The sequence below is a fragment of the Balaenoptera ricei genome, chromosome 19 (assembly GCF_028023285.1).
Source record: "Balaenoptera ricei isolate mBalRic1 chromosome 19, mBalRic1.hap2, whole genome shotgun sequence".
Lineage (NCBI taxonomy): Eukaryota > Metazoa > Chordata > Mammalia > Artiodactyla > Balaenopteridae > Balaenoptera > Balaenoptera ricei.
The window spans coordinates 62,947,943-62,961,498 of record NC_082657.1 but is presented as its reverse complement, the minus strand read 5'-3'; the positions used below and the strand labels follow the sequence as shown (position 1 = coordinate 62,961,498).

The 13,556-nt window shown below is 65.0% G+C and overlaps 1 protein-coding gene across 1 annotated transcript in view; it reads right to left on the bottom strand.

Annotated features, from left to right (window-relative positions):
* Positions 1 to 13,556, bottom strand: part of ZFPM1 (zinc finger protein, FOG family member 1) — a 43,199-nt gene that overhangs the window by 28,920 nt on the left and 723 nt on the right. The window contains exon 3 of the mRNA XM_059905007.1: positions 10,998 to 11,126. Coding sequence (XP_059760990.1) covers positions 10,998 to 11,126 — 129 coding nt within the window. The remainder of the gene's footprint in view (positions 1 to 10,997; positions 11,127 to 13,556) is intronic.

The following is a 13,556-nucleotide window of genomic DNA, read 5'->3' as shown; positions in this document are numbered from 1 at the left end:
AGGCCCGCTGCCCAAGCAGGTTATTCCTCCCTGTCTGCCCCTGAAGGGACTCAGTCCTCAAATCACCACGTGCCCTAATGGGTGGTTATTCTCCCCCTTCACAGACGAGGAGACCGAGGGTCAGAGGGGACCTGGCCACACAGTGCGATGGGGTGACTGAGTTCAAGCCCAGGCCCCCGACCCCTGTCCAGTGCTCTGTCCTTCTTCCTGCCCCTTCAGGGGCAGACAGGGAGGAATAATGCTTGGGCAGGGGCCTGGAAACAGGAGGCTTGGAGGACAGAGCGGGCCCAGGCTGGTCCCCACCCCAGACACAGCTCCCTCCCGCCCAGGAACCCCCAGGGCTCCCCCACTGGGCCCTCGATCGAGCACTGTGCCGCCACAGCCGGGCTCCACCGGGGTCTCTGCCTCGGGAGCCGGTGCTCTCTCTCACCCGCCAAGGTGACTGCTCCTGCCCTCTGAGACCCAGCAAGGTCCCGGGCCTTCAGGGGCCGGGGTGGCAGAATTTTGGCTGAATTAGCAAGGGCCCAGGAACCAGGGAAGGTGGTGGGCGGCGGTGGGGCTGCACCAACGTCAGCCCCAGATCTGGGTGTTCGTGGGAAGACGCACGCACGGGCAAAGCAGCACGGGTATCTGCGTGCAATTTGCTTCTTTGAGAATCATTTCTCCCCTTTCTTGGAGAAATTGTGCCGACCGGAGCAGAAATAAGAAAATAAATGGCTTGCTATCTTCCACATGGCTGCAATGACTATCCTCCCCAGCCTATGCCTGTCCGCGCTGAGATTAATTTTCGGGGGTGAATTCCTAGAAGCCGAACTGCTGAGTCAAGGCAGGGGCATCTCAGCACCCTGAGGGGCTCGGGCAGCCTGGGGCTGGGGCAGTTCCAGCCTGAGCACCTGGACGTGCGTGAGCGCTCGCGGGGCTGGGGGTGGACGGCCTGGTGCCCCCTGCACCCAGCAGCTCCCAGCCCCACAGAGACCACGGGTGGACCTGGGACAGCCGGATGGATGCCAGGGCCATCTGCCCGAGGGACGGGGGCTGGGGCGTGCTGTGGGGGGATGGGGCTGAGGACGGGTGGCCACAGAGGCTCTGCCTGCAGGGGGAGGGGGTGGCCAAGGAGGCAGGACCCCTCCCCCGCAACACACAATAAGCCCCCGATAGCATCGCTCATTTCAGGCCCCGCTCGGCCCTTTCGGGCAGGATATGACCAGCCCTCAAGCCGATGGCGGCCCCTTTGTCCCATCTCCAGGGACCGATCTTATCGGCTGCATCCACCGCCGCCGTAATGGAAACATGCGGTGAGGAAATAAGAAGTTACGTGCGGAGATAGAGGCCTAATAACAAATAAATAAATAAATGAGGAGCCCAGCGCCGCATGGGGTGGGGGCTCAGGGGACAGCGTCAGATCAGGGGCCGGCCCGGGCGGCTCCCATCCTGGGTCTGGGAGACACTCTCAGCTCGCCCAGCCTCGGTCTCCTCACCTGTCAGGTGGGCCCGGCAGAGCCGCCCGCGCCCTGGGCTGCGGGGTGATCCCGTGACAGATGGAGCCCAACACCCGGGCGGTGGGCCCCGGACCCCGATACGCCCCAGCTGGGGCTGCGGGACCCCGCGCGTGCTTGGAGGGGGCCGCCGCGTCGCACACGCTGCCACCCCCCCTCCCCCCGCTGCCCTGCCCGTCCGCCCCCGCGGTTCCTCCAGACAGCCTGAATGTCCTGTCCCCGTCCCACAGAAGAGCAGCCCGAGCCCAGAGAGGGGCGCTGTGGCCCCTAGGACCCCAGAGGCAGAGGTGACAGCTAGAAGCCAGGTCTGCCCCGGCGCCAGTGGCGGGGGCCCTGCCAGCCCGGAGAAGCGGGACGGTAACAGTGCTGGTGACGGTAACGGGCAAGGGTGACCGTACTGGCCCCAGTAACCGTGACCGCACAAGCCCTGCGGACAGCACCAGCAGCAGTGCCCGCCCTGGTCCCGGGAAGAGAACCCGCCCGCACTAGCAACGGCACCGACAAAGGCGACAGAGCAGAGTGGCCGTGACCACCTGCCGTGAAGGCCAGCCTGTCATCCCAGGTCCCCCCACGTGTGCGTCCGTGGGCTCTCTACCAGGGAGGCAATGGTAGGCAGGGGAGCTGACGTGCCCCAGGCCGCACGGCCGGGCCACGGTGAGTCTGAGCTTGGGCCCAGGAGGACGACTGGGAAGGAAACTTCCAGAAGGGGCAGCCATCTCCAGAGGCTCCCAGGTGGGGCTGGGCAGACCTGCACCCCCTGATGTCTGGGAGGCCCTGGTGGGGCAAAGGCGGAGGCTCAGACGCCCAGCCTGGGGGGGCGGCCGGGGCAGGAAGCCGGTGGAGGGCGGAGGAGGAAGCCGGCTCGATTAGCGCCCACGGCCGCAGATAGCCACTCCCGGAAGGCGGTGAGGTCAGCGGGCAGCGCGGGGCAGGAGGCCAGGCATCGGCCCCCAGCCGCCGCCAGGACAGTGGGGACCCGGGCCGCGCTCTCCGCAGGGCCGCCCGCTCCCGCTCAGCCTCGGCCGGCGGAGTCCAGGCCCGCCGAGGGGGGCCCGGGAGAAGCCCGTGGGGCTGGGCCGGGAGGCGGGACTGTGGGCTCCAGCCCTGCTCAGTCGCCCCGAACCTCTCTGGGCTTCAGTGCTCACATCTGAAATGCGGTGAGCACAGCACCGGCTGCCACATTTCCGTCTCAGCCTCTTCACGGGTCCCGTGTCCACCCTTGAGCCCCTACAGTCCACTCACCACGTAGCCAGCAGCCCTCCCGCTGCCCCCAGGTCACCCCCCATGGTCTCGCCACCGGGCCTTTGCGCTGGCCGTGCAGGCAGTTTTCGCAGGTGTCCGCGGGGCTGGCGCCCCCGCCCGCTGAGCTCTCGGCGCAAATCCCCGCGGGTGAGGGGCTCGCCACCCCCTGCACTTCTCAGTGCTTAGCCTCCGTGCCCCTGCTGACCGTTCTCTGCTTGGGCCGCGGCTCCAGGAGGGCAGCGGCTGGCTGCATCCCCAGGGTCTATGACAGGGACCGGCGCGCAGTAGGTGCTCAGTAAATGAAAACGCAAGTGAGCGAGCAGACGGGCTCGCAGGGGAGTCTGGCGGGATGGCGGGTGAGTCTCGCTACAGGGCGGCCCGCTGACCACCTGCCCCCCTCATGGGTCCCGGCCCCCACCTGACCCCGAGGCCCAGGCCGTTGTCAGGGGCGGAGGCTGAAGTCAGAACGGGGCCGAAGGATGGCTGCCCGCTGGCCGGGCTGATGGTGCCGGGCGGTCAGCGCCTCCAGCGTGAAGAACTGCTGACCAGAGCGAGGGCACCGCCCAGGGCTGAGAGGTCAGCAGCCCGACCACGGGGGGGCCGTGGCCTCAGCATCCCCTCAGGGTAGAGGGAGCGGAGGCCCCTCTGCTCAGGGCCTTTCTGGGGTGCCGTGTGTGGCCTGGTGCCCGGGCCCCTGGTGCCCACTGGGCAGCGCGGGGCATGGCATCCGTGCAGGCCAGGCCAGCCGCGAAGGAGAGGCCGCGGGCTCTCGGTCCCCACCTCGGCCCCGGCCTGGGAGCTCTGCCCCAAAGGGCCCTGCTCGGAGAGGTGGGCAGCTCTGAGCTTTGGTGGTGGATGCTGGCCAGGGGTTTGGGCCCCTACCCTGGCCTGGGGACTGATGCTCTGGGGAGGGGCTGGAGAGGGTGTCATGGAAGAGCTCAGGGCCCGGGGGACAGCGGGCAGCCGAGGTATCCGTCGGTCACCCTCGGCCCACGCTGGCCAAAGCCTGTAACCCCCGAACCCACTTCCAAGACAACCACCTACAGAATGGGACCCTCCCCTCTCTGCGCCCACCTCCTCCCTCCTCACCCCTGCGTGCGCCCAGACCCAGCTGGGCCCACCCTGGCCTCAGGGCTCCCGCCTTTGCTGTGCCCTCCGCCTGGTCCACTGTCCCCAGGCGGCGGCTGATTCCCCTCCCTCTTCTGGTCTTTGCCCAAACGTGGCTCAGGACACCCTACTCAGAACTGCCCCTTCCTCTATTCCGAGCCTCCCCTCCTCGGACATGGGACATTTTGACTTCTTTATTATTTAGTCTCCGTCTCCCTGATGAGAACAGCAGCTCTCTGGAGGCCTGGACTCTGCTGGCACCGGGCAGGCGCTTAAAACGCAAGTGTTTATCGAGTGAATAAACGACCTCCTTCTCTTGCCCGCTCCTGGGCTGGACACCCCACACTCCTTTGTCTCAACGGCCCGTGTTACCACACAACACACCTGCCACTTCTGCCAGCACCTGGTAGGTGCTCAGTAAACACCTGGGAAGGAAGGCCGACTGCGGGCACACACAACCCCTCCTTAGGGCCCCCCCAGCTCCTGGAGTCTTGGTCTGCTCAGCTGTCGGGGTGGGGTGTCAGGACGGGCGGAGGGCCCACTGCGGGTTTTCAGGGAACGTGGCCCTCGGGGGACATCTGGGCTGGACCCCCTTCCCTGGGATACCGAGGAGAGGTGGCTCCTGACACAGCTGCTGGGTCTGGCCTCTGGAGCTGACCCCAGGCTGAACCCTGCCATCCACCATCGCCCCCTCCTGTGCCCCTCACCGCCCCCGCCCGCTAATCTAAGATAAATAGGCCTATCGGGCCGCAATGCCAGGCCCGGTGATAACACAAAATAGCTGAAATGATTTTTCCCACCCACACATGCTGAGCTGGCGGGAGGGGACGCGCGGCCAAGCCGTATCGGCCCATCTCCCCAGCTGTCCATCAGGACAGGCCGTCCTGCCTCAGCTGCCCGCCCACTGCCCGATAACAAACCTTGAGGTTTGCATAGAAACTCCAGGCGGCGAGATTAGTCAACCGAGCGCAGCCCAGATAGCCAGCCCATCGCCCTTGCTCACGTTCCCGGCGTGAGGATTCCCAGCCTCCAGCAGGCCCTCGGAACCCCGGCGCGGGGGTGGGAGTGGGGGGTGGAGCGGGCCCAGTCCCCAGGCAGGAAACGACACAGATGCATCCTCTGGCCCCTCCCACCAGCTGCCCCCCTCCCCATACTCCCGGAGGTGCTCGCCCACTAACCCACTCTCCGCACGGCAGCTGACCGAACGTCCCACTTAACACCCCACCCCCCATTTTACAGCCAAGAAAACGGAGGTGTCTCCCTATGGTCTATGGCGTTGAGCCCAAACCCTGACCCATTTGTGCCCTGTCCCATCTCTCCTCAGCCCTGTTCCAGCCTCTAATGCTCCAGCCACGCCCATGCCGTCCAAACCTCAGGGTCTTTGCACGTGCCAGCTCCTTGCCTGAACACCCTCGGCCCACTCCAATTTATCCTTGGGGGTGGGGAGGCCCACCTATGGTGCTGTCCTGGCCCGACCACCTGGCTGTCCCCTCTGCTGACGTGCAGTGAGTGGGGACATGGCCAGCCTTCCCATCTCTGCCTCTAGGGCCTGGGATGAAGCTGAAGGCAAAAAAAGGTGACACCTAGGGCTTCCCTGGTGGTGCACTGGTTAAGAATCCGCCGGCCAATGCAGGGGACACGGGTTCGAGCCCTGGTCTGGGAAGATCCCACATGCTGTGGAGCAACTAAGCCCGTGCGCCGCAACTACTGAGCCTGCGCTCTAGAGCCCGTGAGCCACAACCACTGAGACCGCGTGCTACAACTACTGAAGCCCACGCGCCTAGAGCCCGTGCTCCACAACAAGAGAAGCCACCGCAATGAGAAGCCCACACACCGCAACGAAGAGTAGCCCCCGCTCGCCACAACTAGAGAAAACCCATGTGCAGCAACGAAGACCCAACGCAGCCAAAAATAAATACATAAAATAAATAAATAAAATTAAAAAAAAAAAAAGGTGACACCTGATGTTCAGTCAGTTGAAATTTGTTCTGTAAACAGTGGTCACCAGGAAAGAGTTCCAGGCCCTGAGACACTTACAGGTGAAGGGGACCCCGGTCCTGGGGCTCTGATCACACAGCCAGGTCACAGGACTGGCCACCCCCTTCTTTCTTGGACCCGTGGAGCCCAGGCCACTTGACTAGCCCCCAGAGCTGGTGGGGAGCCCCTGTGGGCCCCCTGGGTTCATCACCTTGTTCCCCAGCTATGCACGGCACCCCCAGGGGACAGCCCTGAACTCAGGATGTCTGAACCACGTCGCCTCCCAGGCAAGCTGTCAGAGGACTGGATGGACACGTGCTCATTCTCACCTCCCCTGTGTGGGACACAGTGTGGTGGGTGGGGAGGGCAGAGGAGTGACACCTGCTTGGTCCACCCCAGGCAAGTCCCTGGGTGGAGGGGACCCCCCACGAGGTCTGGCTGCAGAGGAGGCTCCCGGACCCCTGGGGCCCCAAACCCAGGCCCAGCGCCCACTCACTGCCCTCCCTCCGTTTTCTCACGACCCGGCCAGGAGCCTGAGGTCATGGTGACTGCCACTGGACAGAGGCTCCGAAGGGGGTCATGAGGTAGGTGACAGGCTCAGGACCCCACAGTCGGAAGGGACCCTCAGGGCTCTCCGCCCTTGTGGGGGCTGCCTGTCTGCCCGACCCTCTGCTTTTTCTGGATGTTAAGTGTGGAGACAGAGGGGGCAGCGGGTCACTGGGGGCCGCGCACCCTCATGGGCAGAGGGCACCGGGGACCGCAGAGCTAAGGCAGTGGCAGCTACCCTCCCAGATGCGCTTTGGGGATTTCAGATTATAGCTCTCAGCCATCTGCATATCAGAATTTTAAACAGCCAGCCCCTCGAGCGAACAAGGTCATTTCAAAGATAAAAATACCCAGCTCTCTGGGTCCCTGCTGCCCAACCCCTCTCCCTTCACACTCCAGCCAGCGGCTCAAGGGAAGATGAGGGCAGGGCCAGGCAGGGCCAGGCAGGGCCAGGCAGGGCCAGGCAGGGCAGCCCCCTGCCCACGGCGGGCTGTAACTGTCCCCCACAGACCCTCAGCCGGGGGTGGGTCCCCTGCTCTGCTCTCATCCACTTTCCCCTGAGGCAACCCCAAGGGACCCCCCCATCTCCCTCGGGACCAGACCCCCCGTCCACCTGGCACCCTGCTCAGTCCCCCGGGAGCCTGGTGTGGGCTGTGCCTCTGCCTGGCACTCTCCGCTCCCACGTCCACGCGGACCTCCTGGCCTCAGCGCCTTTGTGCCCTCAGGCCCCTCCGGGTCACCTTTCTGTCTAGGACCCCTTCCTTCCCACCCAGACCACGGTTGGCTCGCTGGTGGCGTCTGAGCTCCATGAGGACGCATGACGCCCCGGCCTCTCACGAGTCAGCAGGCGTTTACCCTGCACCACGCAGCGTGGCCTCTGCTGCCCCCGCGGCTCAGAGGAGGGAGGTGACATCCCCGAGGCCAAGCGGTCTCAGACCCAGCCTGGATCCCGGCTTCCTGACGGTCAGTGGGGACCCCTGGGCCGAGGTGCCCATCACCAGTAGGGGCACGAGAGGCGGCTCCCCCCTTCCCTGCTCCGTGGCCACGTGCTCGGCTGGCCGAGGGGTTGCGGTGCCGTTCTGCTCGACAGCGGAATTCTGGTCTCAGAGAGCAGCTTCTCTCTGGAACCTGCCTACACGTCCCCTCCCCTACCCAGAGGCACCCGGGCCACCAGGGCGAGATGACGGCACTGAGTGGGGAGCTGCTCTGCCCTGCGTCCCATTTGTACAGATGAGGAAACTGAGGCCCAGAGAGGTCAAGTAACCAGCCCACAGTCGCTCAGCAAAGCTGGACCCCGGCCCAGGCAGGCAGGAAGGCTCCGGCCTCTCAGCACTGCTGGGGTGGGGGTGGTCCCCCCTTGAAGCAGCCACACTTGAGAACTAGCTGCCGGCAGCTAGTGACCTGATGACGGTCACAACGTCCGAAAGTGAACACGACACTCTGACCACATCCCAGCCTGGGTCTGGAGCTCTGGGGTCGCCGGGTCACAGGTGGGAGGAGGGAGCTAGCGTGGGGACACTAACAAGGCCAGCAGAGAACAGGCCCCTTGCACACCCGCACTCTCGTGTGTACAAAGCCCTCAAGGGTCCAGGACCTCGCTGTGTCTGCAGCGCGTGTCGAGAGCCCCCTGGGAGGACGGGGCTGGGAGGCCTCCCTCTTGCCTGGTGCCGTGTACTATCTCCTGGGGGTCTCTGTGGCCACCTGCTCGGGGCCTTGACTGCTGCAGGCAGGGCGGCCGCGCTGCACCCACCATGCAGCTGGAGAGAGGCACTGAGACCCAGCCTCTCTGCCGGGCTGACGTCACCTGCCCTTGGGACCCTGCAGTCTCAGCACCCTCCCTGGGCGATGGGTCTGACCCACAAGCCAAGTCTTGGTCAGCAGACAGTGGCCAGAAAGGCGAGATGGGGGCGACCACCTGCATGGGCCGCACCAGGTGTGTGCGAGCCCCAGCCTCCAGGGCCCACCCTCACGCAGCTCACGTGGGAAACCGAGGCTTGGGGCCCGGTCACTCCTCAAAGCCAGACAGCACAGGGTGCGCTGTGGTCCAGACCAGCTCGCCATCCCAGAGGGAAAGGCGGGGGTGCCCCCAGGCACAAGCCGGGTCCCCAGGGCTGCACTTTTCCCCACGGGGGACGGGGCAGGAGGGGCAACTGGAGATCTAAAGACAGACTCAGATGGTGGGGTGGGGGGAGACACGAAGGGGCGGGGCTCAGAGGGACAGCGAGGGGAGAGGGGCCGGGGAAGCTCGCAGGGCACCGGGACCTGCAGCGAAGGCCCCGCTGGACACCCCTGTCCCCTGTCCGGTCCCTGGCTGGGCACTGCCCTTGGGGACAGTGGCCCAGGCAAGCCTGCCACCCTATCGCCAGCACGGCGGCCCCTGTGAGATAAGAGCCCACGGGGCCTCTCTGGCTTCCCGGCCGGGCGATAAGCGTGGCCTGTTCAGGGTCTGATAGGGGGCGGCCACCACGGCGGTTGGCCGGAGGCCGCTTATCGGCCCATCGCTGCCCACTGCACAGAAATTCCTATCTGTGGGGGCCGATAGGGAGCCCCCCAGCCCCCGAGGATGCAAATAGCGCAGGAAGCTCCCGGGTGCACCCACCCAAGCCACGGCCCCCACGGCCACCCTGGGGCCAGGTTCCAATCTCCAGGGGCCTCTGCCTTCCCGTCTGTAAAACGGGGATGGTGATACTAAGTCCGCAGGGTGGGCGGGGACCGACCGGAGGACAGCTGAGGCTGGCGTCTACACACTTGCCGCCCGAGCTCCGGAGCCAGGCGGTGGGTCTGCATCCTGGCTGTGCCACTTCCCTGGTGGTGATGTAGACAGGCCCCTTAGTTGCTCTGTGCCTGGATCTCTCCATAAAGGGGAGGGTCGCCTCACCCCTGCCTCGAGGGGCTGGTGTGAGGACCACCTCGCACATTCCGCCCCACGGTCACCCTGTCCAGCAGCTGCTCTCTCAGGCCCCCGCCTGCCCAGTGGCCGATCAGGGCCCACAGGCACCCAGGCGGTCCCTGGAATGTGCGAGCCATGGGCCGAGGCAGTGCTGAACCAGTGTCTCTGGGTGCTTCGTTGGTACCCTGTCCTAGAGCTGGGGAAACTGAGGCGGCAGAGGGGTCTGACCGCGGGCCCCAGCCCCACAGCACTGTCCCGTGTGCGTGGAACGGCCCAGCCCCGGCAGGTGGGTATCTGGCTCAGCTGTGCCCGACCGGGCTGTGAGGGCCTCGTACACACATGACCTGCCCCTGGCCAGGTGCTCCTTGTGAGGAGAGGACATCCCTGCCAGGGCCCTTGGGGCCCCTCCCGTGCCTGTCACTGAGTCACTGAAGTGGGGTGGGGGGCGGCCGAGTCCATCCAGAAGGGCAGCGGTGTCCCTGTGCTAAGCCCCATCCCATCCTGGGGCAGCAGAGGGGACCCCCCCCCCAGCCTGTCTGACCCAGGATGCTCCACTCCCAGGCAGCACCATGGCCCATCCAGGTGGGAGACGCTGGCAGTAGACTGTTTCCCTGTGGTCCGGGGTCACCATCTAAGTTGTGCCCACCAGGCCCACCAGGCCCATCCCTCCCTCTCTGGGCCTCAGACACCTACCTACTGTAGGAAGAGGTGTGTTAAATCAGCAGGGGGACCGGAAGGCACACATGCCACCTCATCTACTTGGTGCCATGCAGACATCACTAATCGATCCCAGCACTCTTTCCTTGACACCTTGGGATCCCGATGAAGGGTCCACATGGCCACTCGAACTGAACCTGGCAGACCATCTCTGACACCCCTGGGAGACCATGGGGGTCCTCTCTGCCCTGGTGAGGTCTCCCTGACCCCCACAAGATGAGGCCCTTGCCATGTGCCTCCTCTCCACTGGCCACTGACTGCACTTGTGTCATCCCAGCTCTCTGAGGACCCTGTTTGCTCAGAGCTGTACGTCGGGTACACAGCAGGTGCTCGATATGTGCTTGCTACGTGCACGTGCGCCTGGCCCGAGTGTGCAACCTCCGTTCTCTCCCTCTCTTCCCGAGGACCACGCCCTCCCTCCTTCACCCAGCAGCTCCCAAGACCCCTCCGAGCTGCCCCGGTTCCCCTGAGCCGCGTCAGTTGTACTTAGGAATCACGGCAACAGCCGACACGCCCAGCCTGCCCTATACTCATACATCGGTGGAAGTGGGGAGCCACGGGCAGAACACATCTGGTGGGCCCTCCGAGGTCAGAATTCCAGCTACAAGTGGGGGTGGGGCAGTGCTGGGAGCACGAAACCGCCTTCAAAGACACTCCTGACCCAGGACCCGGCGGCTTGGAACGGCTTCCTGCCCCCTGCCACGTGCGGCAGCCACCCCAGGGGTGGGTCCTCTCCACCCACACAGACCTGAGCCCCTAGCTGGGCTGGGAAGGCCCAGGCACTTGGGCCGCTCCAGACTCGCATTTCCACCTCCAGGGAAGCCGCTGGCCCACAGGCCGGCTGGACTTTGCAACAGACAGACCTGCGCCTGGTGCTTCCCCACCCATCTCCTTGGCCAGTGGGCCGGGCCTGTCGCACCCGCACGGTCAGGGTGGCCAGCTCCCAGGACCCCCAGAAGGCTGGGCCCCAGGGCTGCCCTGGAGAGACAGTGCCGCCAGACCCCGGTCACAGGCGCGCTTACCTGGCCCGCTCCAGGGGCTGCTGGCCTCCTCCTTCTCCAGCCTCGTCTCTGGCTCCGGACCCTCCGTCTCCTCGGAGCCTCCTGGGGACGTGGGGGGTGGTGGTAGCGGTGGGGGTGGAGGAGTAGCATCTGCAGGAAGGAAAACACCAGAAGGTTCTACTGAGCCTCAGGGCACCGAGTTGCCCGTCCACCCCAGCCTGTGGCCGGGAGGGATACTGAGGCCCAGGTGGGTAAGCACGTGGCACAGTTCCCGCCACCACCCTCCCCCCACCAGCTTGTTCTCAGGGGGCGCCGTCAGACATCTCCGTTTCTCCCCCTTCATTTTTGGCCTTTAAAACCCCTCAGCCCCTTATTAATTGCGGCAGCAATAGCTGCCCTCCCAGCTGCTGTTAATGATTAGAGCGTGGACGGCCTACCAGCACGCCCAGGCCAGCGGGCACACGCGTGGCCCGGCTCCCTGGTCTCCTCGGCCGGCAGCTGGGGGCTCCTCCGCCAAGCCCCGCACCCAATTCCAGCCCAAAGGGCATATTTGCCTTCCCTGCTGGGCCCGATAACCACCGCGGCCCCCAATCGATGAGCGCCCATAAAAGCCCCCCCTTGGTGACGTCACACGCCCGGCAGATTATTAATACCCGCGATAAGGGCCGTGATTAACATCGAATAAATCAATCACACGGTATAAAAGTCCTATTATTTTTGGCTATAAATCAACACGGCTGGCATCCGAGCTCCAGCCACTGCGCGGGAGCTGCACTGGGCCCGCCCGACAGGCAGACATTGCTCCTGCTGTCTTATCGCGCCCATCAGCACGTTATCACTGAGGCCTGTGCCAGGTGCAACCCCGGCTGTTTTTTTCCAGCTCCTCCCCAGTCCCGCCCCCGCCCCCACCCCGTGCAGCCCGGCTCCCAGATCAGATAAGGGGCCCGGCTCCTCGGGGCAAAGTCCACCAGTAACCAGCCGCTAGCCCTTTGGAGAGCGTGGCCCCCATTAGCACGCAGCACCCGATGGTGATGGGGGGCCCCTCGCCGCTCCCTGGGCCCTTGGAGGGGCCGGTGCCCAGTTACAGATGCGGAAACCAAGGCTCAGAAAGGGCAGGAGCCCGGGCCGGGATAGGCTGGGGTGAGCGCTGGCCGCAGCACTAAACAATTGATGGTGATGGTGAAGGCAGAGACAGTAACAGCTGTGAACGCGAGCGCCAGAGGCCAGGCCCTGAGCCTCCACCCTGCCCGCTGCCCCAGGGGAGCCGCGGGTGACGGGAGCCCCTGCCCTGGTTTCAAGTCCTGCTGGCTTAGCCTCCTTCTCACTGCACAGCCCCAGTGACCCCAATGGATTGCCGCTGGGGAAAGGGACACAGGCCGGCAGGTCTCAGAGGATGAGGCTTATTGGGGGCTTGTGGTCATCCGGGGGAGACTCTGACTCTCTGACACTGGCACATTCTGGGGATGGGGGTCCACAGTGAGAAGGAGCCCCCCACCGTCTGTCTAGGATCTCCACCCCCCAGTCCCAGCCCTGCAGGGCTCCCCTCCTGTCCCCTCTCTGTCCCACCCCAGGGCCTTTGCACGTGCAGGTGTGTGTAGCACAGGCAACTCCACGCGTCCTGCAGGTTTCTGCTCACTGCCACACCCACCCCATCTCGCCTTCCTTCCCAGTCACAACACCCACTTACCACCCTCTAAAATGGCCCAATTTATGGCTATGTCTCTCCCATGGGACTATGGTCTGGGGGTAACTCAGCCCCTGTGCACAGGGCTTCGTGGTACGGAGCACGGATGTGAGTGAGATTGCTGTCCACGGCCGGCAGGGGGGAGGGGGGCGCGGGGAGCGGGGCTCAGAGCAGGGGACAGGCAGAGCCCACCCCCCCAATCCTCCCTCCGCTAACCCCCAGCCTCAGCTCCCTCTTCTGGAAAACAGGGGTGAGGGCACTGACCTCCCCCAGGGCCTCCACCGCAGTGAGGCCCATCCTCTTGGGGGTCTTTGGGGGTCTCTGAGGGCACAGCTGGCCTGAGAGGATGGCCCGGCTTTGAGGCCCCTCCAGGGACCCGGACAGAGGAGGCCTCCTAGTGTCAGGTTAATTCACCCCTGGGTGTGTGTGTGGGAGTCTCTCCTTCCAAGTCCTGTTCTCAGCTTCAGAAAAGTGCCCCCAAAACCCTGGGGAAACTGCCAGGAGGGCCCCAGGAGAGGTTCCAGGTGCCCAGGGTGGGGCGGGGTGGGGTGCAGGCAGAGGGGACAGGGAGAACCAACCTGAATCCAGACTGAGGGTCGGATCCTGCTCAGGTGCTCACAGGCTGTGGGACCCTGGGCAAGTCACTTAACCTCTCTGGGCCTCATTCCCCCGTCTGTAAAACGGGGTGTTTTGCCTTAACAGGAGAACCTGCTCGGTACCGAGCCCCACGTGTGCTGAGGCAGGCAACCCCGTTTCATCGAGGGTACACGGAGGCCGGGGGGTGTGTGGCTTTCCCCAGGTCACTCAGTGCCCATATGACCCCCTGCCTCACCCTGGCCTAGACCTTCCCCACTGGGGCCTTGCTCTGCCCATCTCTGCCACGAGGGCTGGGCTTT